The sequence below is a fragment of the Oreochromis aureus genome, linkage group 9 (assembly GCF_013358895.1).
Source record: "Oreochromis aureus strain Israel breed Guangdong linkage group 9, ZZ_aureus, whole genome shotgun sequence".
NCBI lineage: Eukaryota > Metazoa > Chordata > Actinopteri > Cichliformes > Cichlidae > Oreochromis > Oreochromis aureus.
The window spans coordinates 25,083,455-25,110,868 of record NC_052950.1 but is presented as its reverse complement, the minus strand read 5'-3'; the positions used below and the strand labels follow the sequence as shown (position 1 = coordinate 25,110,868).

At 39.6% G+C, this 27,414-nt stretch overlaps 3 protein-coding genes across 3 annotated transcripts; 2 read left to right on the top strand and 1 right to left on the bottom strand.

Moving 5' to 3' along the window:
• Window positions 1-34: 34 nt before the first annotated feature.
• On the bottom strand, window positions 35-3,640 carry enkur (enkurin, TRPC channel interacting protein). Its single transcript, XM_031745801.2, has 5 exons — window positions 3,451-3,640; window positions 1,646-1,791; window positions 1,327-1,559; window positions 1,076-1,222; window positions 35-293 (listed from the first exon to the last, which is right to left on the bottom strand). The coding sequence occupies exons 1-5, from the start codon at window positions 3,531-3,533 to the stop codon at window positions 117-119; spliced, it is 786 nt and encodes a 261-aa protein (XP_031601661.2). The 5' UTR covers window positions 3,534-3,640; the 3' UTR covers window positions 35-116.
• A 445-nt stretch (window positions 3,641-4,085) lies between these two features.
• LOC116324993 (threonine synthase-like 1) lies at window positions 4,086-8,209 on the top strand. The gene is made up of 3 exons (XM_031745797.2): window positions 4,086-4,219; window positions 5,290-6,709; window positions 7,200-8,209. Exons 2-3 carry the CDS (start codon window positions 5,336-5,338, stop codon window positions 8,001-8,003), a joined length of 2,178 nt encoding a protein of 725 aa, XP_031601657.2. The 5' UTR covers window positions 4,086-4,219; window positions 5,290-5,335; the 3' UTR covers window positions 8,004-8,209.
• A 7,659-nt stretch (window positions 8,210-15,868) lies between these two features.
• LOC116324986 (patched domain-containing protein 3) lies at window positions 15,869-23,601 on the top strand. Its single transcript, XM_031745786.2, has 4 exons — window positions 15,869-16,588; window positions 18,930-19,051; window positions 21,350-21,495; window positions 21,724-23,601. The coding sequence occupies exons 1-4, from the start codon at window positions 15,869-15,871 to the stop codon at window positions 23,292-23,294; spliced, it is 2,559 nt and encodes an 852-aa protein (XP_031601646.2). The 3' UTR covers window positions 23,295-23,601.
• The last annotated feature ends 3,813 nt before the right edge of the window (window positions 23,602-27,414 follow it).

Here is a 27,414-nt window from a genome sequence, read left to right as displayed (position 1 = left end):
TTTGTAAAAAAATTAACTGACACTGCAAAAAATATACAGTAAATCAACCAGTTTATTTTGCTCATGAATGGGGTAAATAACAACATTCACTACACTGCATCTCATCACTGCTGAGTTTAATCATCTTTAGGTATGTAGATGATTTTGAACCTCTCGAATAGGTTGATGTCATCCTCCAGCTGCTTCATTTGCCTTTCGAGGCAGTCCTTGGTGGCCCTCTGTGACACAGTGTCGATGATGAGGGGAAGGGCCTGGTACTCGTGATGCAGCTTATCCCAGGTCTCCTTCAGGTGCTGGACAGAAGATTTGGGGAAGGAAACGCATCAATGTCACAAGACAGACTATCTGTATTCAAGGCTTTTCTGAGTAAACAGGCATCAGTCAGAGATGTTACAGAGGGTAATTCTCTGAGAAATCCTGCTGTGTAAGGAAGGAAAACTGGTATTTTGCAGGCAGAGTTGGCTTTGGTGTATTGTTGTTTATTTTTGCATGTGCAGCAGTTAAGGAGGATAAATCTCATGAACTAAAAAACACTATACACAAGTACGAGAGCTCTAATTAAGTTGATGTTACATGCACTTTATACAAGTTTTGTTCAGAACATCTTTATAAATAAACTCAGAAAATGTTGCTGGAATGATCTCAGAGATCTCAGTTTTTGTGCTTCATACACCACACAGTGACAGAAACTGTCCTGTTAATGGCTAAACATTAACATTGTTCTGTGCCATATCAATCAATGGATAGCATATCACCCATTCACATGAGGCAAAGCTTAAACACAAAATAATGATGCCCACATCATGAAATCAAGGCTCTAAACTTAAACATTGATGGTCCCTCTAGTCTTCTCACTTCCTTCTATAAGTCCTTATATAGAAAAATCAAGTTTAAATGAAAAACTGTACTCTGACAAAGAACCCTCAACATTTACTTTTACTGAGAACAATCTAACTGTCATCCTACAGCTTCACTGTGTTAATGCATGTGAGTAACTGAAGTTCAAAACCCTGTATAATTCAGGTTAAATCCACTAAATTGTAAGATCCAGCATGGTTCCCCTGCATTTATTTACCTTCAGGATGGCTTGTCTCTCCTCCTGTGTCATGTGTTTCATGGCCCTCTGCTCCCGCTCTGCTTTTACAAAGTTTTCATACTCCTCTCGAGCCCTCCTCTCTGCTTCGCTGCGCTGCTGGAGGTACGCTGGTACTCTACCAAAGTCCTTCAGACAGGGTGTGTTTTATGAGCAAATATAAACATGATATTATTCTAGCATGCTTTATGTTGATATTTAAAAGACTGCAAGTAGCAACTGTAGAAAAATACCTTTCGTGTGATGAACTTTGGGACAAGCCCTGAGTTTTCCAGCACCTGTTTGTGCCCCTTGCTGGTGTCTACGCATGCAGGCTGTGGTTTCATTGGCACCAGTACAGGTGTTTCCTTTAAAAAATCCCTCTTGGTGTGAATTCCCATTAGTGGTTTGTCATTCCTTCTGGGGACCGGAGGTTTCCTCTCAGTGAAAGAGCAGGTTTTATGAACATCTTTGGAGCTCTGCATCTCTGAAACATGCAATGCCAAGAAGCTCATATTCACCATCTCAAGGCAAACCCACACGCTAATAAAATGGTCTGACAGATGAACTCACGTTCAGGCAGTTTGGGCTCTTTGGAATGCTTCTTGAGGAAATTCTCTGGAGATGGCAACTCCACTCTGGCAGGTCCCATCGTCCTTATCGGCTCCTTCACCAGCTTTCTCTCCAACATAGCTGCAGGCCTGAATTTTGATACATATCTTAAAAAAGAAAAAAGAAAAAGCAACACATCAGTTGAAGCAATCACTACAAAAACCTAACTTAAAAACAAAATTATTTTTTTTAAATGAAAAACAATTGAAAACTATGCTTTAAAATAAAAGAAAACTGAATTGAAATACTGCACTCACAAAATTTATTTATCATAAATTACTATTTTTAGTCTTTTCTTCTGTTATTTTTAAGTCAAACTCGTCAACAAAATAGGTAGTGATGAGGTTTTTTTTAAAATTTCATTTTAATTCAAATTTTTTTTTTTTTTTTTTTTTTTTTTTTAACCTGTCCCGTTTGGTTCTTTTGCCATCAGAATTATTGTCTAAAGGCGGAGAAAGATGCCCAACGGATTTACTTTACCAAATGGACCATCCCAGCCTTGCCGTAATGGTCCATTTGATTCACCTTTTATTGTTTATTTTATTTTCACTTGCTGAATACGGGACAGACTTGACTGGTGGAAAGAAAGGGAGAAAGAAAGAGGAAAGAAAAACAGCTGAGAAGAGGGACGGGGAGAAGGGCAAAACCAAAACCAACAGAATAAGCAGACAAAAATACATATATCGATCACCTGGATCACCTGTTGAGAAAGAAAAAAAAAAGCAAGCAGAAGAAAAAACGAGTAATAAACAACATCACAATGATATATGGGAATATGACAGTAAATACTAAATATTAAACATTATTGTGCAGCACGTGAGATCGACAGCGCACAGTGTGCTTTGAGGTAGGAGCCAAAAAGGGTGTAGTTTGTGTGTGTGATCACCCGTGTGTGCACCTGTGAGCATGAACGCGCTTGTTTTTAAAAGGTTCCTTCATGTAATGATCTGCTAGATTAACCAAATTTTATTTGGTTAATTTACATAACAAACTGAAAGAACATTAAATCAACTACATTATTACACAATACTGGATTTTTTTTCTTATACGATTTTTTAAAATACCGTCCAAAAGCTGCGTTTCTGTTTTACGACCTAATCTAAATTTACAGTATTGTAGAACATCTGACTAGTGTTCTCCAAAAGTTGATTCTGTTAATCTGGACGTAGTGTTGTTGATGAATGGGGGTTTCCCATACCTGTTCGAAGCGAACAGTTCACTGCGCATGCACGCAGTAAAAATGTCTAACACAGGACTGGGTTCCCACCCCCGGAGTCAAGCTACTTGCATGTAATGTCTCCTCAGTTACACACAGTTAAAGTTTACAAGGAATCACGAATCCAGAGTTTTTACTAAAACATCACACAAGTATAAAATCTCTCTAATCTCTCTAATTAATTCTTTACATACCTAAATGGAAAAAAAGAAACCTTTAACAGATACCAAAACGTTTCAATAAAAATGAGCAAACATACTCTAAAAGCAATCTCAATAAAAAATGAAAGCAAACATTTAAAAACGCAAATAAAATATAAAGCTATAGGGTTGTTTTTCTTTTCTCTTTATTTTAATAAAAATTATCTGTAAAAATACAATTTACTACTTACCCCAAGTTTATTAGTTATTTCTGGAAAACAAAACAAGCAAACAAACAAATAAAAAACCCAAAGGCTTAGTAAAACTTTAATGTCGTGGTTTTGTTTTGTTTACCCCAAATAATAGTTTAAAGCTAACTGCTTACTTTGGGCTAACTTGAAGCAATTTACCTGGGCGCTTTTTCTTTCTTTTTGTCTTCCACTGGAAGGAGATTGAAGGCATTTTCTGGAGGATGAACATCTTCAGACATCATGAATAAAGAGGCGATTAACTAAAGAGTGCCGTAGCTTCTTTTGAAGGCTGATAGCCTTAAATTCTCCACATTAACCGAATCCAAATTTGTTTGACACCGGCTAGTTGCTAGGAAACAAAAACAGCAGATGTTGCATTCATGAGCGGTCGGAAAGTGTCTCGTTTAGGGTTACAGCTTGTTATTTTTGAATGTTGCAAATGGAAAAAGGTTTCTTGTTATCCCTTAAATCGCAAAAAAAAAAAAAAATTATTCTTGTCTCTTTGCTTTAGGATTACTGGGGCTATATGCTCACGTGAAGTTTGTTTGGCGTTTAGAGAATGGGAATTTCGAGGTAGACTTGAAAGCAGCAAAGAGTTCAGCTTTGCCTTCAGATTTTATCGATGTTTTGTCGATTTTTCTCGATGTTTGCTACAACATCGCATTCATTGCTACAACTTCTAAGCTGTTGGGTTACAGTTTAAAACGTCGCTGAATTTGTATATAGATAAGCATTTTTTTTTTTTTTTGCTTCCAGTGATAAAAATAATTTTGTCCCTCTAGGCTCACCGTAGTTATTTATGGCGACTGTTGTGGAGACTGTTGCAGTAAAGAGTTCATTTCCTTGTGTAAACTAACAAGACCGCATAATCACGTAATTTACGAAGTCATTTATTAACAGGTGGAGCTTATGGAGAGTCGTTATTTGCGTGAGTGCTCATTCAATTTCATTTAGGGTCATCTGTGAGTGTCCTGAATAACCCGAGAAGTTATAGTAGCCTTTTACGATATTTTATCAAAGCTTATGAGCTTGGTAATTAAAACTGCAACTGACTTTAAATTCCTCGACTAGCTTCCTCTCTAAATTTCGAAAGCAGAAATCTAAACATGCTACTGATATCTGTAATTATACCTTAACGGTCATTTTAAATGAAATAAACTAACCTACGTTAAAAAAGACTTTTTTTATGCTGCCGTTGAACACTATTGAACTGTACGAATTATGAAAAAAAAAAAAGTCATTGCAATGAATTCGGGTTTTCCAGTTTGTCCCCCTCAGACTGCATATGAGGTAAAGCACATGTTTGCGTGTGAAGGTTAAAACTCTCACATCAGCCATCTGAAGGACAGATGCACTTTATCTTGTTTTATACAAGCTTAACAAATTGCCTAAAATCAAAGCGGAGGTTTGTTTTTATGATGTTATCTGATATTTTGTTAACCCCACCCTCCCAGTAATCAGATACTGATATCTTCAGCAGATATTATCTCTTCTTCTGCCTGATAATCATCTCGCTGCCATTGTAAGTCAGAGCCTCACGCTGTGTAGAATGAGGGAGAAGGCATAGAAATGCTGCGCAGAAAGTGGGACCCTTTTCACCATATTTGGACATAGGTGCATGTGTCTAAAAAAGGGGAGGTGTGCCTGTCAGTGCACTTAAATGTACTTGCAATGTAACTGCATATATGCTTGGTAGGTTTATTGTTACCCATCTTATGTAATCAGATGTGTTTCTGTTCATATTTACAGCTTTGGTATGGCTTTTTAGGGCCAATCTAAAAGCAATAAGAGTTATTGTCTAAATGGTTGAGATAATGATTTTAGAATGGTGTCTTCTTATCTTTAAAGATCTTAGGGTGTGTGACAAGATTATATAATACTTTTCAAGGTCTGTCAAAAAGCTAACATGCTGACTTGTAAATTTAGGTGTACAATTATCTTAGAATACCATTGTTCTTAAAAAAAAGAAAGAAAACTGAAATATGTTCTTTTTCACAGGGGTAAGGGCTGTTGTCATTTCATTCCTTCATTCATTCATTCCTGAATGGCTTTACTGAATACAAGCCAGCTTCCAATAAGAGCTGCCAGATGGTGCCTGAGTTCACTGTCTACACAAAAATCATGGCTTTCCACCAGATCCACCTGCCTGGGGGACAAGAACATCCTGCTCATGGGTCCTCCAGGAGCAGGAAAAACTACAGTGGGGAAGATAGTGGCCCACAAACTGGGACTCCCTGTCATAGATGTCGATGATGACGTCTTGGAGACGGCATGGAAAATGCCCGTTGCCGCTAAGTTGGCAGCAGTTGGTGGAAGGTGTTTCTTGGAGGAAGAAGGTCGAGCTTTGTGTAACTTCTCTGCCTCTGGGTGTGTTGTTTCCCTGACGGGCTCTAATCCTCTTCATGCTGAAGCAATGCAGCATGTCAAACAGAGCGGGCTGGTCATCTACCTGGATGTGGACAGTGAGGACATCTTACAGAGACTCACCAGCATGAAGGTGAACAGGATAGTGGGCCAGGAGGGAGGGGTATCCATGAGGGACATTTTGCTTTACAGGAAACAGTTTTATGAGAAATGGCTTGATGTAAGGGTGCTGTGTGGAACAGGAGACACAGTGGAGGAAGTAGCAGAGAAGGTGCTGAAAGCTGTGGGGAGATACCAAAAAAGTGATGAAGAAACATTTATTTCAACCCGATGTGATAGCGCAGGATTGTCCAAGCAGAAAACATACTTTAGTGATGTGGTTGTGGAGGGTCTGGCTCCAGATGGAGGGCTTTATGTACCCAAAAATGGCTTCCCAAAGATAGGCACACGCGAATGGCAGAGGTTAATTGAGATGTCATACCCAGAGCGAGCGTTAGTTTTACTTGAAAAGTGCATCCACCCTCTGGACGTCTCTGCTTTGGATCTCAGAACAATGATATTCAAAGCGTATGGGTCAAACTTTGCCAGCAAGGCTGTCGCACCTGTAAAACACCTCGCCCACAATCAGTACATTCAGGAGCTTTTTCACGGCCCCACCGCTTCCTTCAAGGACCTCGCTTTGCAGCTGATGCCTCAGCTCTTCGCCTACTGCCTCCCACCCATGTGTAACTACCTCATCCTGGTAGCCACATCTGGAGACACTGGCAGTGCAGTGCTCAGTGGCTTCAGCAGGCTGAGTGGCACTGACAGACACCGCACCAGTGTCCTGGTTTTCTTCCCGGAGGGAGGAGTGAATGCGATTCAGAAGCTCCAGATGATGAGCTACAGGGAGGGCAATGCCAGGGCTGTCAGCGTCCTGTCAGACTTTGACTTCTGCCAGACAAATATCAAGAGGATGTTTGGGGAGGCGGGGCTGACAGGGCATCTCGCTGTGGAGTACGGCACAGTCCTCAGCACCGGCAACTCCATCAACTGGGCACGGCTGTTGCCACAGGTGGGTTGATGATTATTGAGTGTCACTGCAAGAAGACAGTGATTTTTATAAATCTAAAAATTAAATTATAACATTATAAATTTATAAGCTTTTTCATAGCCGACATTGTGATTGCTTTGGTTGCTAGCAGATTTCCATGGTTACCAAAAAAATTGTGTTTTAGAGCTGCAGCCGTGTTTTTAAAAACTTTTACTTTGAAGGTGAGTGGTGTCCATTTCTGGTTTGTGCTGTACGGAAGTGGAACTAAACTTCAAACTATGACCCTGGTATGCTAGTGACCAAAGCAGTCTTTCTTTAAAATGCATAAAGTAAAATTTTATTGTGTTTCCCATTCTGTTGTTGTGAAAACACCAAAAGTTTGATCCAGGTGTTTTGCTGTCTTTCAGTAATGCACTTACTTGCTAAAAGTCTGTGATTTTTAGTCAGTCACAAGGACAGTCTTATTTTGCAACACTAAGCAAAGTTTCACTAAGTTTTTTTCCTCTTTCAGGTGGTTTATCATTCTTCAGCCTATCTGGATCTGTGCAGGGATGGTGTCATCAAATTTGGCGATCCCATTGATGTTTGCATCCCTACTGGCAACTTTGGCAATGCCATGTCAGCTGTGTACGCCAAACAAATGGGCATCCCGATAAGAAAAGTTATCTGTGCATCCAACCACAACCGTGTCATCACTGACTTTATCAACACAGGCCAGTACGATCTTCGGGGACGGCCTCTGATGCTCTCCCACTCCCCCGCTATAGATATCCTGAAGTCCTCCAACCTCGAGAGGTTTATCTACCACGTCTCCGACGGAAACAGCCATCTTGTCAAGGACCTGTTCACACGCTTAGACAGACAGCAGCACTTTCAGGTTCCCGAGCCTCTTCTTGGCACCATTCAGCAGGAAGTGCTGTCTGACTGGTGCTCTGAGGATGACTGCTTGGCCGCCATCCAGAGAGTTCACACACAGACGGGCTACGTCATGGACACACACACCGCTGTGGCTAAAGTCGTCGCTGATAGGCTGCAGGATGGCTCGTGTCCCGTGGTGTTTTGTTCCACGGCTCACTATGGGAAATTTGCTCCCGCTGTGTTCAAAGCTTTACAAATCCCAAATATTCCAGAGGATCCCATTGAGCAGCTCAAGAAGCTGGAAGTTATTGCATCCAGGCCAGAAATGCACAGAGAGATGATAAAATGCCTGAAAGAAAGTGCCAAGAGGAAACACAGCATTTGTGAAGCAGAGTACAGTGTGCTGGTAGACCAGGTGGAGAGCATGATACAGGACTCCTTCTTAAAAGTTATGTAAAATGATCCCAGCTTTTGTTGATGTCCAGCTTCAAGTAATTAGCCAGAAATTACAAAAGCACTCTTTTTCTTTGTCCTCTTTGTTTCATGCACTTGATTTTTACTGCAAACAGAACACATTACCAGGGGTGCACGTAAGTGGTCCGCAGGTGCGCATTCGCTGTCAAAATAAAAGACGCGCACCAGATAAGAAGTTACAACCCGCGTTTGCGTACATAAGATTTTCTGGAGGAGGACAGACATTTGTTTAGCACTCTTAAACATGTTGAAGAAGCAAGCTCCTTTAAGCAATTACTTTGGTGTTCCTCCACCTCCAAAGAAATGTCAGGAGTCCGAGCTGCAAAAGAAGCGCGTATTCTCGGAAAAATGGTTGCAGGAGGTGAGCTGGCTTCAAACAAATGATGAACGCACAGAGATGTGGTGCAGAATATGCCGTGAAAATCCCACTCTAGCCGACAAAAACAGTGCCTTTTATATGTACGCAAGTGTGCGTTGTAACTTCTTATCAGGTGCGCGTCTTTTATTTTGACAGCAAATGCGCACCTGCGGACCACTTATGTGCACCCCTGCACATTACAAAGGAAAAAACCTAAAATCTTGATTAACATGTCAATAAAGGAAAACAAATGAGCGAGCAACCTTGTGAAAATGCATTTAAAGACAAATTAAAAAGGTAAATCTGTCTGAGCCTCCAGGATTGAGAAAAATGAACATATTTTACACAAACTATACTCTAATAGAGCTTTAAACAGCTTTATTACTCATTTTATTGATTATGCAACATTTCTTCTCATGAAAGTCTGGATTCGAAGCTCATCAGATGGGGACGTCTACCCCTTGGCTACTGCTGCGTTTCATTAACAGTATATGGATGTAGATGCAACGGGAAGGTCAAATACCAGTAAAATATGGTGTAAAATCAATAATGTTACTTTAATCACACATTTCTGCAGTAATAAAATCTGACTGTTAAATGACTTTTTAATCATAAAGCGATGTTTTATTCACCTCGTCTTTTCTTAGTAATTTGTGTTTTTTCCAGTATTGACCATGTAAACCTGGAGGAGTTCAATAGTTGCTTGATAAGCTAGAAAATGCTTTTTTTGTCATAAAAAACAGACTTCTGTGTAAAAGTCTTAATCCACCGCTTGGTTCTTGATTTGTTAATTCCAAGGAGCTAGACTTTTTTGCAATTGTTTTAAAAGTGGTCTTGAGCAATAGTCCTCCAACCTTTCTGAAGGGCTTTCTAAGATCTTTGGTAATCGACTGCTTTTTCACCCATTTTCAGTCCAGTCCTTGAACATGACCCTTTTCAGAATGTCTACAAGCATCTGTAAAACATACTGGCGGCTCTGTCATGGTTTGGAGTTAGCCTTTCAGCCAATGGTGGAGATCTTGTCAAACTGATTTGTCAGATTTTCTCAGATTTTGATCCACCGTGGATCTGAAAAGTGTCTGATTAATAACGACTTAATTTATCAGCATGACAATGGTCCCAAACACACTGCCATTGCAGTAAATACATACCTGGACAGAAGAAAGAACAATGGAGCTCGATCAATCATTAACTGGTGTCCTCAGGGCCCGGATCTTCTTGACTGAGAACAGAAACAAAAGGCAGCCAACATCCAAAGAAGAGCTGTGAATGTCCTTCAAGATGCCCAGAGAACCATTCATGAAAACTACTAAAGTGAAAAACTTGCCTTAGAGCCAGGGGTGTGCAACTCCAGACCTCAAGGGCTGGTGTCCTGCAGGTTTTAAATGTGTCCTTGATCCAACACAGCCGATTTTAATGGCTAAATTAACTCCTCAAAATGTCTTGAAGTTCTCCAGAGGTCTGGTAATGAACTAATCATTTGATTTAGGTGTGTTGACCCAGGGTGATATCTAAAACCTGCAGGACACCGGCCCTCGAGGCCCTGAGTTCCCCACTCCTGCCTTAGAGAGTTCAGGCTTCATTGGATGGTAACAGCGAACAAACTGTATTACCACGAAATTGACTTTCAAGCTTGTTAGATTTGTACAGTTTGTGCTTTTTTCAATTAATTCCTGCACCTGTTTCCTATTTCCTTAACAAAATATCACCAAACTACAAGTGGTCAAAGACTTTTGTACTGTATCATCATGTATTTTGATGATAAGAATGCAGCATGTGATCTTGTTAAAGTGGTGGTTGTAAAGGAATTAAACGATTTACAGTTATTCTTCCCAGATGCCTCTCACATGAGAAAGAACAGAAACAGGTCTGTGGGTAATTTTTCCATCATCAACTTTCACCATCAGGCGTTCAGAATTGAATCCTGTCTCTGTGGCCATCAGTCTAGTCATTTAAATCCAGGTGCTGCCTCAGCAGCTGTGGCAAGAGGAAGGGGGAAGATACATTTCATAGATCTGCAGGATTGCTTATGGCTGCAGTTGTTAAAATAGATGGAAAGTCAGGCCGGATTTGACAAAGCACTTTGCTAGCATGCCCTCTGATCTGGATCACTGTCTCTCTTTGCAGGAAGTGAGAAGTGTTTTCTGTAATAGTAACTGGTAATCTGGTCAACACTTTAATATCACAGGTGGGTGTATAGTACCTATTAGCTCTTCTAGATCTAAAGTTTATCAGCTCATTTGATTGCCTTTTCATTATCCATTAACTGTAGTTGCTCATTTTGTATTTGTTTAGCACAGTCATGTTTATGACTCTGTCTTGTACTTCCTACACTCATACTTTGAGAATGAATAAAAAAGGGGCAAAACACACAACTTTTAAGGCCCTAACTGTATTTCCCATTCAAATCTGTATCACACATCATACATCAATAAAACCTTTATTTTTATTTATTTTTATTTTAGTCTCGGTCGTTGTGTCCTTGGGCAAGACACTTCACCCGTTGCCTACTGGTGGTGGTCAGAGGGCCTGGTGGCGCCAGTGTCCGGCAGCCTCGCCTCTGTCAGTGCGCCCCAGGGTGGCTGTGGCTACAATGTAGCTTGCCATCACCAGTGTGTGGATGTGTGTGTGAATGGGTGAATGACTGGATATGTAAAGCGCTTTGGGGTCCTTAGGGACTAGAAAAGCGCTATATAAATACAGGCCATTTACCATTTTATTTATTTTTTCGTTATTTAGGGGAATGTCGTAATTCATTATTAGAACCTTGCAATTTCATTCTTCCCAAGTCTAACCGAGTCAGTATTGTTCCTTAACAGTTTGTTGCTGCCTACATTGTGTGTGTGTTTGCTCTTCCACACAGGATGACTGATCACTTTTCTATGCATGAATATATTACATAACACACTACACTGAATCTGTGCGTCTCCTATGCGTCTGTGGTTTGTATCGCTCTGAAGATTGGCCTTATAAATCAAGCTGCTTGGCAGGTGAATGTAAAGAATGGGTGGGAAGGAGTCTGGAGGGACATGAGTGTGGTGTGCAGGTGTGTGACTGTAAGTGTGTGTGAGTGGTGGAGGGAACGAGACAGCCAGCTGTTGCTCAGCACCTAGTGACCCACGGCTGGGTGAGCAAGGATAATTGCAGGTAGCAGCCTGTTCCCATCCCCTTAATGTGAACCGCTGGCATAATGGAAACTGCTCTTTAACAGTGAAGGGAAATAGAAAAGAGAAGAAGAAATTAATGCATCGCAGGAGTTTAGAAAGAAAATCCAGCGAACCATGTTGAGATTGTGCTTCTGCTTCTAGCTGCTTGCTTTTATAAAGATTCTTTATATAACCTATAAAACAACAGCACTGCCAGGTAATTTATTAACCTGTGGTGTTTATGAGGAGGTGTTGTACGACTGCAGTCAGCTGTATTTGGTTTGGGAACTGGGATTTTTCCCCGCCAAAAAAAAGTATAAATGAAGAAATAGAGGAGGACAACTAAAAATGATAGAATACAATTAGTGAAGCACTGGAGCTACTAAAAAAAACACTTCAAGGAGGATCTCAGCAGGGCCAGGCCAGACAGATGAGCAGTGATGTTGTCCTTTTGCCTTCAGAGCTGCCTGAATTCTTCATGGCACAGACTCAACAAGGTGCTAAAAATATTCCTCAGAGATTTGTTCCCTTTTGACGTGATCAGTATCACACAGTCGCTGCTAATTTGTCGGCTCCACATCTGCGATTCAAATCTTCGTTTCCCAGACATCCCAAAGGGGCTCTGTTGGATTGCTATCTGATGACTGTGGAGGTCATCTGAGTAGAGTGAACTCAATCTTATGTTTAAGAAACCAGTCTAAGATGATTCAAACTTTGTGACACAGTGATCAGAAGATGTGTACACTGTGACCATAAAGGGATGGACATAGGCAGCAATAATATTCAGCTAATTCAATTTAATTCAAGTGAGGTGATGTAAATTGTAGGCTCAGTTTCCTGTTCTTAGCTGACAGAAGTGACACCCGGTGTGGTCTTCTGTTTCAAGGATCAACATGTTGTGCATTCAGAGATGCTCTTCTGCATACCTCTGCTGTAACAAGTGTTTATTTGAGTTACTGTTGCCTTACTGTCAGCTGTAAGCAATCTGGTCCCTCTCTCCTGACCTACTGCATCAACAAGGTATTTTTGCCACCCACTGAGTGTTTTCTCTTTTTATGACCATTCCCTGTAAACCCTAGAAAGCATTGTATGGAAAAATTCCAGTAGATCAGCAGTTCCTGAAATATTCAGACCAGCCCATCTGGATTCAGCAACCATGCCACGTTCAAAGCCAGTTAAGAGATCCTTCTTCCTCATTCTGATGCTTGGTTTGAACTTTAGCATGTTGTCTTGAGGCCATGTAATTGACTGATATGATATTTACAATAGCAATTCTGTGTACCTAATGAAGTGGCTGGCAATGTGGCACAGCCAAATTAAAACTGCAAGCCTTTCCATGGTTAAGTTTAATGTGTGTAAAAATGTAGAATGTTTCCCCTGTCTTTTCAAATTTTACACTCATTTGTTGTATAAATGAACTGCAGCTTCAAACATCCCCACAGAAAGTCATTAGCATTGGTTCAGTGTCATTTTACTGTCCCTTGATGCTTTGAATAAATGCTATTTCAGAGTCTTCTCCACTCTGCCAAGAATAAAGCCCACAGGGGGAACAGTTAATCCTTGTCCATCTTGGCACATTAAAAAAAGGAAAGCATTGGCATATAATTCTGGCACTAAATATTGGTACTGAAGCAAAGGTAAAAACACTCGCCCACCACTGCAAAGATCTGAGTTAAATTCTTGGCAGCTGGCCGCATGCTTTGGTGAGAGTGTTTGGGTGGAAAGCCATTAATAATAAAGTTTAATATAAACATTGTATGGGTTTAGGAGGTTTGGGTTTTCATCTTTCATCATTTGATTTTCGCTAATGATACAATTATGATATTACAAAGGTCGCCATGACTGGTTTAGAAATGGGTTTTCTTTGAAGGGTGCCTGTGCTCTCCCTTAGAGGTAGGGTAAGGAGCTCAGTGGTTTGGGAGGAGCTCAGAGTAGAACCATTGCTCGTCAACATCAAATGAAGCCAGGTTTTCCTAGTTTTCTACAACACATTCTCTAACACAGGAAAAAGCTCATGAAAGTGTCAACTTTTACTCGCCCACCTGAAGATGGTAGCTTTTGGAGTGGAACAACTCATTTGCATGCTGATGCAAACTGAGGGCTAAAGAACAGACACCAGTGTTTGTCTATTGTTAACAGTCTTTAATAGCTTTAAAGACAAAAGGCAAGTTGAAGAAAAGATTTGACTTAACTGATGTCTCCACCAGTCTTCTGCCAACTGTCTGCTAGAATCACCAAGAGAATGAGAAATTGATGACCCCACGAAGGACCTCTGCAAGATGAGATATGAGCTGTGGCTCGAAGGCAGGGCTCAGACTGACAGCTGAATGACAGGGGTTAAATGATATCAATGGAGACAAGCTTGGAAGTGTAAAACTAACCCTCCTGGATTTTCCCACCTTGTAGAGCCCAAGTGTTGCTAAATTCCAAACACATTTTTATAACTGACCTTCAGTTGTCCCTTGAAACATTATGGGGGAAATTATAGTTCAGTGGTAGTAGCGCGTTGGCAGTCCAATGGCATTTTGTGGCCAGCTAGGAACTGCCTGTTACCTGCTGAGCATTTCTTGTCAGATGGACGGAGTATCTAAAACACTGTATATGGTGCAACCATTGAATTTGAGCCTTGTTGTTGGTCCATCATGGAGAAGAGCAATGTTATAAGACACAAAGAGCTGGAATGAAACTGATTGGAGCACTGCCTGTACTTCGTTCGCAGAATATTTTTGATCTTCGATGGTTTTATTTCACAATTTTCCCATTCCTGGTGAACTTCATTGTCATTCCCTTAACTGTTTCCTATTGACTGATGCCCAGTGCCATCCATGTCGAGTGAGGTGCACTTGGACTGCATGGAAGCATGTTTGCATTGGTTGAAAATCACTCTCTGTAGGCAAATACATAACAAAATTGACAACAATGCAGTACAGTAAATTAAGTGTGAAGCTTAGATTACAATCAGACATGGTCAGCTGGAGATCCAATGAATGAATAGTCATTCCTGTTATAGTTCTTTGATGTTGACTTGAGGTACGCTGCCTGGGGTGCATGTGCAGTTGAATTATAAATATATTATAATGAATTACAATCAATTATAAATTCTCAGTGGACGAGTCAGTGTGGTCACAGAAACTCCAAGCGAACCAAAATGGAGTCACTACAAACCACGTGAGAATATTCAGTCTGGTCACTGGATATGTCTGGGTTGGGAGCAACAAATGTAAATACAGGACAAAGGTACTGTGTGAGAAAAGTGTGAATTTATGTTAATTTCACAGCTAATTGCTAGCCTTCATACACCTACAGTACATTTTGAGATGCAAAATGGATTGTAGAAGTGTACTATAGACCAGAGTACCACAAACCAGAGTGCCATTATTGTGTTCACACCTGGGGAAATGAACAGCACCAAGGGGCAAAATGAACCAGAGTTAGATCTAAATAGACTAAACACGACATTATACCAGTATAACTGTGTATAAGTTTAAGAAAGGCCTAACTTCTTGTCTCTGCCAGCCCTCCTACTACATTTATACACTCTCTGAATGTTCTGTTCTGACTACCTGGAAGTGCCTGCAATGATCTTGATTTTCTCCACTGTGGCAAAATGGCAACATTTCAGTAAGAATATACTTCTGGGGATTTCCAGCTTCTGGACAGTTTGACACAGAAGATGATGTTTGCTGAGGTCCGTGGGTACAAACGGTCGTAACAGGACATTCAGGTTGCATCATAGCAGCAGCAACGGAAGGTCCAAGTGGTTCACAGGGAGTTGACTTTAAAAGCTACAGCTTGGTAACAGAAATTATTTGAGCATTCCTTTTAAATTCCAAAATGTCAAAAGACTCTTCACAGAAAGGGATACTTTAATCCTCAATACGACTAACTAAGAAGGAATCTGATTTTTTTTTATGAGCTTGTTTGTCTTCAGCATTGAGTCTTCTTAAGTAATTTTAGTGACATGACACAACTACAAAGTAATTTAGTTATAAAGTCACATAGTTATGACACAGTTTTACAGGTATAGTTGCAACATAATGTAATAAAATCAGATTTTTTCCCCCCCGGTTATTTTCATTAAGTCAGAACAAAGTCAGCCTTTGGTAATCCTTCTCTAGGTTCACTAATTAGCTTGTTTCCTTTTATCATTTTAAGGGCTTGCCTTATCATTTTACTGTCACAGAATAAAAACTGGACACTGAATAATTTGCATGTCATGTTGTTTTTCCTGGAATAAGGGTAGCTCTTTCCAGAAGCAATAAGTATTAGGATTAAGCTTATCTTCACACCCTTTATAAGTGTGCAGTCACACCAGATCTGTGTCACTGCCCTGCAAGACTAAGGATGGATTCTAGACGCACTGACTGCCTGACAAAGCCTCTGTCACGGCTTTTTGAAAATCTTGGATCAAAAGTCGGATCCTATCCATTATATTTTTTCATTGTTCCTGTGTTACTCTCAGCAGCACTCAGCGGAGGCTTCATTTTTCTCCAGGAAAGACAGGACAATGGTCTTGAGCGCCAGTTTACGCCAAGTAAAGGATCCTCAAAGGCAACCAGAGCCTTTGTGAAAGAAAACTTTCCCTACAATTACTCCATGTTTTCTGAAGACAGGCAATATGACAAGGGCAGCTTTGCATCCCTCATTGCTGTGGCCAGGAACAGCCGTAATCTACTGGACACACTTGTTTTAGAGGACATCATCTCACTCAACAATAAGATCCTTGATATCACTGTGGACAATGGGAGACTGGGCTTCAATGAACTGTGTGCCAGAGCCAACGGAGAGTGTGTTTCAAACATCATCCTGGAAATCCTCAGCTGTAGTCTAACCAATCAGACCAGCATCACCTATCCAGTCCACATACACAAAGCTACTCCACTCTTTCTAGGTGCAGTGCTGGGTGGTGTTATTACAGATGATAGTGGCTCAGTCAGAAACACTGAAGCTGTCAAACTTTTCTACTACTTAGATGATCAGGAAAGCACAGCTGAAGCCTCAAAATTATGGCTGAGAGAATTTAAAAAGCTCCTATCAGACAACACAGACAGCAAACACATTTATGTGAGTATCACATCATTACTCATGTTTTTATTATTAATTTTCTTTTTTAAACTTTAAGGTTGAAGCAAATAACATAACCACTCTAGTGTATCTGAATGCTTAAAGGCAAACAGAGATTCTTGGGTGTACTTATTCAATGTGCATTTACGATTAACTATTTTTCACATGACTGTTGAAGCCACAAATACTTTTAACAATGCCATCAAATGATGCTTTTTGTGTTTGGTAATGAGTATTATTATTTTTTAATAAATCTTTCATAAATTTTGAAAAAAAAAAAGTTTTTAAGTAAATGTGTTAGCAAACTTGTGCTTCTAGCCCAAACTCTTCCTGTCACATGGTTGCAAAAATTGGGGCAAAAACAATGGTAAATAGTAAATGGCCTGTATTTATATAGCGCTTTTCTAGTCCCTAAGGACCCCAAAGCGCTTTACATATCCAGTCATTCACCCATTCACACACACATCCACACACTGGTGATGGCAAGCTACATTGTAGCCACAGCCACCCTGGGGCGCACTGACAGAGGCGAGGCTGCCGGACACTGGCGCACAATGACCTCAATCACAAAAATAAAACAACATAAAATGATCACAGAAAGATACATTTGACCACAGACTGACTACAAAAAGATTTCAAAGTAGCTAGAAACTACAAACATTTTCTTCATTGGAATGTGTCACCTAAAGCTTTTTGACAAAAAAGCTTGGAGTCAGTTGTAAATTTTGGAACCATTGTGCGGTTTAATGTTCTACTTGAGTGAAAGACAATTTGGGTGAAGGTCAAGTACGTGCCATCAGCAGTGGAAAACTACCAGCCACACTGAGTGGTTGTTTCTTTTTTTTATTGTCCTTTTTTATGTTGTTTGTTCTCTTCACCAACAGCATGGAAAAACTACATAAAAATACCAAAGTCATGCAAAAACGCCCCCACAAAATTTCACGTTACAGTGTTTTTAATTCATAATGTCATTATCAGTGATGGTTTAACAGCTTATTATGAAATGTAATTCTAGTTTTAAGCCTCATTTTATTTAGTTAAACTTAACAAAATATGATTTAGGAATCACTACTTTACTTTTATGTTGTTTGACATTGATATTCTCTCACTTTATGCACAAACTACTTCATGTCTTCCCCCTGTATTTTTTTGGAAAATAACTTTTTTAATCTTCAAGTGGAGTCCTCTCTTAGAGGAAGCTCTTTTCTGCCGCTTGTATCTGTGATCTTGTTCTTTCGGTCACTACCCACAGCTCGTGACAATAGGCGAGGGTAGGGACGTAGACTGACCGGTAAATTGAGAGCATTGCTTTTACTTTCGGCTCTCTCTTCACCACGACAGACCGGTACAGAGTCTGCATCACTGCAGCCGGAGCACCAATCCATCTGTCAATCTCCCACTCCCCTCTCCTGTCACTCATGAACAAGACCCCGAGATATTTAAACTCCTCCACTTGGGGTAGGATCTCATCCTTGACCCGGAGTGGGCACTCCACCTGAGGACCATCGCCTCAGATTTGGAGGTGCTTATTCTCATTCCCACCGTTTCACACTTGGCCACGAACCGTTCCAGTGTAAGCTGGAGGCCATCACCCGATAAAGCCAACAGAACCACATCATCTGCGAAAAGCAGAGATGAGATTCTCAGACCACCCAAGTGAAAGCCTCCCGCCACTTGGATAGGCCTAGAAATTCTGTCCATAAAAATTATGAACAGAATCAGTGACAAAGGGCAGCCCTGGCAGAGTCCCTCATGCACTGGAAATGAGTCTGACGTATTGCCGGTTATGCGGACCAAGCTCTTGATCTCATGATAAAAGGAAACTACAAAAATGGAATAATCACAAACTGAGCCATTAAGAAAGTATTCCTGAATAATAGAGTCATTTATAACCTGAAAATGGTTGTAATGTGAACTATGCACACATTTCTTTTAGTTGGCAGATGTGTTCCAACATTAAACATGCTCATAACAAGGTCTGAAGATTTCCTTGTTGAACTAACATTGTATGATTTGAAGAACAAGAAACATTTCTGCTGGGTTTCCTTTAAAAGTATTGTACTGCTATCACGTAGTGCCATTATATTCATGAGAAGATAAACCTTTCTACAGTTTACTTCCAAAAACTGGGCAATTCAATCCAAACAGTCTAAGTGGAGGAACAGGCGAACGTTACAGGCCAGAGGAAAAATCTAAATATTTGACTTTTATGGGTGAACTGCCCTTTTAAATCCAAACTGTCAGGTAACACTGATGTAACAGCTGCCAGGACTTCCGTGTGCAATCATTTTTTGTGACTTAAACGCTCATGCTGACTTCCTTCTGCTGTGCTCTTTTGTAGGTGTCTTACTACACCTCGAAATCCAAGCAGGATGAGATTGACAGCCACGCCACAGATGGCTTCCCCCTATTCCTCATCGCTTATGCCTGTGCTGTCACCGTCTCTGTGATATCCTGCCTGAGGTAAGAAATGATCAGCAACTGTCATGCAGTAAGTGGCAAAATCCAGGATGCAGAGCGCTTGTAGTTTATCATTATAAGTCTGACCCAGTCAGGTTACATGTAGTGCAGTACAATTAACTTTAATTTCTTTTAAAATTCCTTTTTGTTTTGAGCTATTTTCATGTAGATTAAGAAGTTTGAATTCATAATTACAGTTCTAGTAAAAAGAAATAGAAATTAAATTTAATTTAGAATTTAAAATAGAATAAAATTTAAAATAGAATTTAAATTCTAAGGACAATATAAAACTAATCTGGTCCTTAACAGTCTATGGAAATACAGCCTGAGGTGAAGAATAACCAGGATTTATATCAATGTATAACAGTGTCTTTATTAATTTAACAAACAAAAAGCTGAAGTTGAATCTGAAGCAATGTGTGGAAGCCTAACTACAGCCCCATGATTCAGAAGCTTGTAAGACCACCTTTAGCAGGAATAATCTGAAGTAACGTGAGCAATTGTTTTGCAGCGTTGCTTCAGCTCATTGAAATCTATGCACAGCTCTCTTAAAGTCCCACTATTTCAGTGTCAGGTTGAGGTTGAGTCAGGTTGAGGCCTGGATCTGGATGTCTCATGACCTAGTTTCAGTTTTAGCTGTCAGATGGTCTCACGTTTGACTCTAGAATACTTTCGTTATATAGAGGAGTTAATGACTGAGTCGATTACTACAAGGTGCCCAGCTCCTGTTGCTGTAAAACAAGTGCAAATTATCACCCCTCCTATTAAACATTGATAGGACTCACATGCTTGGTTGTTGAAAATCAAGCTACAGCCAGAAGCTTAGTGAAAGAGAGAAGCTACTGTCTGAGTTCTGTCTCGAGGTAAAGAGTAATAATGTCTCACTTAAATCTTTTGTACTTGGAGAAGTTGTTATTGCACTTTGATTTGTGATCCAACTGAAGAAACACAATCTCAATTACTGAGCTTTAGAGCTTCAGAGTTACACATCGGCAGCATTTTTTTAATTTTTTTTTTACCTTTATCAGAGCCCGGTCAGCTTCTTCCCAAACATTGTTTGAATTTTTCATATTTAAAGCAGCTGATGCCTCTATCCTCACACTGTTTGAAGACAGAAGATCGTATGGTGAACAGTGTTTTTAAAAACAGTTCATGTCACATGAAATGTTCTTTGTTCTCTGACACTGACACCCTCCCCACTTTTAAGATTAGGTTAAAACTTTCCTTTTTGACAACAGTTATAGGTAGGGCTTGATTAAGTGTCCCTGAATCCTCCTCTAGTCACATTGCAATAGTTCTAGGCTCCCATGATGCATCCAAATATTTAATCTTTACTCAATCACTCTGTGTTTATACACAACACTGCATTTAATCATTGGTAATATTACTCTGACTCTCTTACACAGTACGTCTTTGTCTTCTTCCCATCACCCCCATCTGGTAACAGTAGATGGCCTCCCCACCCTGAACCTGGTTCTGTCAGAGGTTTCTTCCTGTTAAAAGGGAGTTTTTTCTTCCCACTGTCACCAAGTGCCTTCTCAAAGGGATTTTCTCTGTATTATTGTCTGTACAAGTTTCTTGACTTATTATCACTAACCAACTTCAATTAATCAGTAACACACTGTGCACTTAATCAGTAAAATTCTTACTTACTTTTCAATTTACATAAAAACATTATTAGAACATGGTCTTACATGTTAGGTTAACATACAACTGTCTGTGTTTACCAAATTATTATTTTCTAAAGATATAATTTAAAAAACATTTATGAAATTCTCCATATTTTTCTTAAACAAACTAAATTTCTACATTTAACTGAAATGTAGATTTTTTTATAATCTTATTCCACAGATTTTTAAGGTGGTTTGGCACATATATTTTTTCCTGGATATTTAACCAGGGAATAATTAACAACAGGGAATATAAAATATAACTTGGGTAACAGGGAAAGATAATAATTAACAATCAGGCCAATATATTTACCTTCTGTTTCTCTTTTTATGATGGGACATTTTCAGAAAGTGTGACAGCTATTGTTTGTCAGGTTTATGGCTCAGATTGTGTCAGCTGCTGCTACCTCTGTATTAACTATGAACAAGAGGCTGTTTTTTTTTTATAAGCTTCACTTTACAAATTGTAAGAACATTCACAATAAAAGATCATATTTAGGAAGTTGTTTTGTTATAAAACATCCAACAATGACCCTTTACAGGCTGCTCAGAAAAACTGGACCTTGCCCTCAGTTCACTGTTATCTTTATCATCTGTATGGATTTAAATACAATCTATTCCTCCTTGGCAGGCTGGACAATGTGAGGAACAAGATGTGGGTGGCTGTCTTCGGTATCCTCTCCGCTGTGCTGGCAGTTCTCTCTGGCTTTGGCCTGCTGCTTTACATCGGAGTGCCGTTTGTTATCACCGTCGCAAACGCAGTTTTCCTTTTACTTGGTGAGAAAAATTCACTTTTGGCTTCTTTCCTTCCACACTTTAGTTTTAGCTTTCAACTGGAAGTGCAACACCAGCCAAGTAACTAAAAATGTAATAAAAGTAATAAAGATGACAAGATAAAAAAAAGTTTCAGTGGTGTTTTACGAGGTGGTGACTTTATTCATTTATAAGCATGTGAGTCATGTGAGTACCGTAAAACTATCATGAACTGTTATCGCTTTATTCCAGGAATTGGTCTGAACAACATGTTCATAATGGTGTCTGACTGGCAGCACACACATGTGAATGACCCGGTCTCAAAGAGGATGGCTCACACTTACAAAGAAGCCATCATGCCCATCACCATCACCGCTGTGACCGATGTTCTCAAGTTCTTCATAGGCGTCAAGTCTTACTTCCCATCCGTGCAGGCCTTCTGCTTGTACACCAGCACCTCAATCATATTCTGTTACATCTACACCATCACCTTCTTTGGAGCCTTCTTGGCTTTAAATGGGCGGCGGGAAGGCAGCAACAGGCACTGGCTGACCTGCAAGCGAATTCCATCAGACAGACCTAAAAATCGCTCTGAGCTATACAGCATCTGCTGCGTAGGAGGTGACTTTGATAAGAGCACTGGAGCAGAGAAGATGCACACAGTCAGCTATTTCTTTAAGGATTACTACGGCCCATTTTTGATCAAACCCTGGGTCAAGGGAATGGTAATCTTTTTCTTTGCGGCATATTTAGCGGTAAGCATTTATGGATGCCTCCATGTACAGCAGGGGTTTGAGCTTCATGACCTGGCAGCTGATGACTCCCTTGTTAACACATACAACAGGAAGGATAGGCATTATTTCTATGATTATGGCCCATCTGTGATGGTTATTATCAGTGAGCCTTTTCCATACTGGGATGAAACCAAGCGGCACGAACTCCAGGCATGCATTGAGGACTTTAAAGGGCTCCACATTGTAGATAGAGACATTTTTTCATCCTGGCTGGACTCTTATTTGTTGTATGGGCACGCAAATAATTTAACCCTTAATGATAAAGATGCCTTCCTCAAACATCTCCCTCAGTTTTTTGAATTATTCCCTTTCTACCAGCAAGATGTGAACATCACTGGAGATGTCATCCATGCCTCCCGAGTTTTCATACAGATGGTTGATATTGACAGTGGCAGCAGGGAACTTTATGCACTTAAAGCACTTCGGTCCACCTCAGCTGATTGCAGAGCAGCTTCTTTATTAGTCTATAACCAGAAATTTATCTTCTTTGACCAGTATGATGTTGTAGTGAGCAGCACGATCAAAAATGTTGGTGTGATCACAGCTGTGATGTTCATCGTCTCTCTCCTGCTTATTCCTAACCCTGTCTGCTCATTTCTGGTGACTTGTTCGATTGGTTCAGTGACTGTAGGCGTGACCGGCTTCATGGCGCTCTGGGACATCAGCCTGGATTCCATATCCATGATCATTTTCACCGTCTGCATTGGCTTCACTGTAGATTTCTCCGCTCACGTGTCTTACGCCTTCGTCTCCAGCAAAAAGACGGATCCCAATGCAAAGGCTGTGGATGCTCTCACACATCTGGGGTTCCCCATCCTCCAAGGCGGCTTGTCCACCATTTTGGGGGTGTCAGTGTTGTCTGTATCAAAGTTTAACACCTTTAGAACATTTTTTAAGATTTTTTTTCTTGTCATGTTTATCGGGATGGTTCATGGCCTTGTTTTCATCCCAGTAATCCTGTCAATATTCACATGCAGGTCAGAAAAGGAAGCGAGCAAAGACAACACTGTGAAAGTCACCAAACTATAACCAAAGTGGCTACAGTGAGGACTTTTAGTCAGACAGATTCAATTTTAGATGATATTAGCACTGTTGCTTTGAAAGTAAGTGAATTCAGTATAAGTTAGATTTCTTTAAATAACAACCTCACAAGTGAAAATAACTCAAACTTTATGATGTAAGTTATTCATTTATGAATATGTTGTATTGTCTAAATTAGAACTCCAAAATCTGACACAGTGCCCCTCTCAGTTTATGTATTCTTGTTAAAACAACCTTGTTTGATCTTGTTTGAGATGCTCCACTGATTTTTTGACAAATGTAAACAATAAAATCAAGTACGAACACTTAAACTGAAGTGTTATTGACATTGGATCTCAGCTATAGTGAGTATGTTTCAGTACATTATGTGTTATGTCTGCATTGCATTGTGGGATCCTTATGCTGTTACAGTGTCCCATGCTTGCACATTCCAGGAAATAGTATGCATCTCACTACTATTGGGTGCATGATAAATGGTGAACAGACTGGTTCTAATATAGTGCTTTTCTGTGCACTTTTATGTCTACTTGAGCACTTAATACAACATGCCGGATTCATCCATTCACACACATTCACACACCTGTGAATGCATTGGGTGCAACTTGGGATTCAGTATCTGGAGCAGCAGCGATTGAACCGACAACCTTCCAATTAGTACACAAATTGCTCTACCTGAGCCACAGCCACCCACCTGCATAATACGTTCTTGAAGTATTAAAACAAAATCTCACAATGTGCACCGTAAAAAATAAAAAAAAGATTTAACAAAAAAATCCTTAAAAAATATTCTGGGAGCTAGAAATGTTGCAATAACGGTAAATGGTAAATGGCCTGTATTTATATAGCGCTTTACTAGTCCCTAAGGACCCCAAAGCGCTTTACATATCCAGTCATCCACCCATTCACACACACATTCACACACTGGTGATGGCAAGCTACATAGTAGCCACAGCCACCCTGGGGCGCACTGACAGAGGCGAGGCTGCCGAACACTGGCGCCACCGGGCCCTCTGACCATCACCAGTAGGCAACGGGTGAAGTGTCTTGCCCAAGGACACAACGACCAAGACTGTCCAAGCTGGGGCTCAAACCGGCAACCTTCCGATTACAAGGCGAACTCCCAACTCTTGAGCCACGATCACAATCAAAACCCAAAGAAAGAAACAAAAAAGCAACATTTTACAACTTCAACCTCTCCATAATGAAAATATGATCTTCAAGTTGACGCAATATAGACTCAAAATTATATGTAGCATTTGCGGTTTGAACAGTGTGAGGAGTAGGAATATTTTACTGCTATTATTTGCTGCTGTTAGTATAATCATCATTACCATTTCATTATTAATAGTGATGTTGCATTCAGATGCATTCAGATGTTCAAATATATTGGTATCATATCAGTCTTTATTACAGGAGCAGTTATAACCACTTTAAGCTGTTGAGTTGAATTTATAATCTTAAATGTTTGTATGCAGACTGCATGGTGAAAGAAAAGGCCCCACGTAGAGTAACTCCAAAATGAGACAGGAAGTTATAGGCTTTTGAAGTTGCAGGCTTGCAGAAGTGAAACTGAAAGCAGGGTCTGAGTGCAAGTACTGTGAGTAGGTGATGAAACTGTATTAAGCTTTTAGTAGAGGCTCTTGATTAAACATTTACTCAACATATTACATATATAGTTCCAGTTAGGGTATTACATGTAAGGATGAGCCTCTGTTCTGGTGACAGGTCAGAAGTGCAACGGGTGAGATGAGAGAGCATTTAAGGGCGAGACACCCATACACACACATACAGACACATATAGTGAGAGAGGTCATGACACGTACGCAGTACACAGCACACGCACGCCGCCTCCCACGCGCACGCACACACATATTAGATAGACTCCTTTGAGTAGGGAAGAGTTTAATTATGTTTTGCTTGCGACTGCAAAGTTGTGCATGAGTGACAGTTTGTGCAGAACGTGGACCTGATGTTCCAGAAGATAAGCCTGGGCAGGATGGAGACAGGAAGCACCTGGGTTCGAGCCGAAGACGATGTTCGTTTTAAACTATGTTAAAAGTCATTGTGGTTTTGAGTTGACGTATGCTGCATTAAGTCTGCCTGGCAACAGAAAAGGGGGCTGTACTATCTTAACCCTATAAAACCTTTGTCTGACTATTGTAAGTTAGTTCAACACTGATTTGGGCGGTTGAACTCACACATGTGTTCATTAAAATGTCGTCTAATTGCACACGGCTGGATCTGTGGTTATTTTTGGATTTCCCCTCAATATTTTGAACCTTAACAACAGCTGTCGCAAAACAGTTGTCATACTCTACAAAATACTGAAATAGCTCAGCTGATGCTATTTTGTAAAAGCAGAGAATTCAGAAAAACCTCAACTCTTAACATGAGGTTCATTCATTCTATATACTCAAGTGTTTCATTCTATATTTTCAAATTTCATTCCATATATATATATATATATATATATATATATATATATATATATATATATATATATATATATATATATATATATATATGTATAATCTTTCAGGGTTTTCACGTAAATATAAGTGTAATTTCTGAACATCCCTAAAATGCATATGGTGCAAACTCACCTTTTCACCAGCCCTTGATACCAACAAGTCATAAAGAATCTGCCGAGAGAAAGAATAATAAGTGTGGGAACAGGGGACACTTAAATAGGTAAATAGATAAATCTGTCTAAATCCAAAGACACATACTACTTAATGCAAATTATTTTTGTACAGGTAGCTGAAAAGCTAAACCTGCTAAGATCACCTCAGCCATTAGCATTAAGTCCACTCTCCTCTTAATATCATGAGAGGGAAGAGTTGGTTCAATAGATTAATAATAGTTAGCTGATACCTCTGTTAATTATATGCAGTAAGAATAGTCATATTTGTCATTTAGATTATGCATTTCTATTTGTATTATTTTTCTAAACTTTTACCAATTTTAGTTATGTAAAATACACCAACTGAGAAATTACCATAATGACACAATACTTGCAGATTTTATACACACATAAAAAAAAACATTGATACCATTTTTCCACCAGTTTTGTGGTGATAACCTCTGTAATTTCACAACATATCTGTTAATGAATAAACAAACCAATGTAAAATTACTGTAAAATTCCTTTTTCTTCTGTCATTTTTTGTGTTATTTTACACTAATTTCATCACATTTTTGATAAGTACAGCATAAAGCTAGATTTCAGTAGTTTAATCTTTTAAGTAAATATGGCATCTCAGCATATTATGTTTATATTTTTTCTGTGTAAAAGTAAATAAAATGTTTCCATAAAAGAGTTATTTTACATTAGACATGTTAATATAGAGACTATTTTATTTTTGTAATTTTACTAATTGATAAACCAAACTATAGTTTTATATTTATAAAAAATGTGTTTGCTGCATTTAGTGAGAAGATGTAATTTTTAAAACAATTTTGAGACAAAAACTTTGCATTGTTTATGGTTTGTTTAAAATTGAGGAAGGCAAAAGTAACCTACAAAGACACTCGTTTAGGATGTAAAGGAATGGAAGAGTTGCATGATGGATGATACGCAGCCAGCAAATCAAACTGTATGATGATATCATGTCAGTATGAACCAAAATCTCCAAGGAATGTTTCCAACACCTTGCTGAATATATGCCATGAAGAATTAAGGCAGGTGAGCATATGATGTTGTCTAAAATGTACCAGTTAAGGAAATCCTGATAGTTATGTTAATGCCATTATTGGCTACCTTTCAGAGAGATATGATGACTTTTATCTCAATAAATCGCTGCAAAAGTTAAATGAATGTTTATGAATTACTAATGTGAATTTCAATTTTTCTACTCTTTTTATCGCTGCCTGGTTAGATAATGAAGAGTGGCATTTATATTGTGCTTTTCCCCCTTATTAATCACTCGAAGGGCTTTATACTACAAGCCCCTTTCACCCACTCATTCATACAGACCTTTATTTATCACATCACGGACAATCTGGGGTTCAGTTTCTTGCTTCAGGAATTTTCACCATTTAGACTGGAGGAGCTGATTAGTGGATGACTCTAACTCCTGAGCCACCACTGCCAGTATGTGACTTTGAG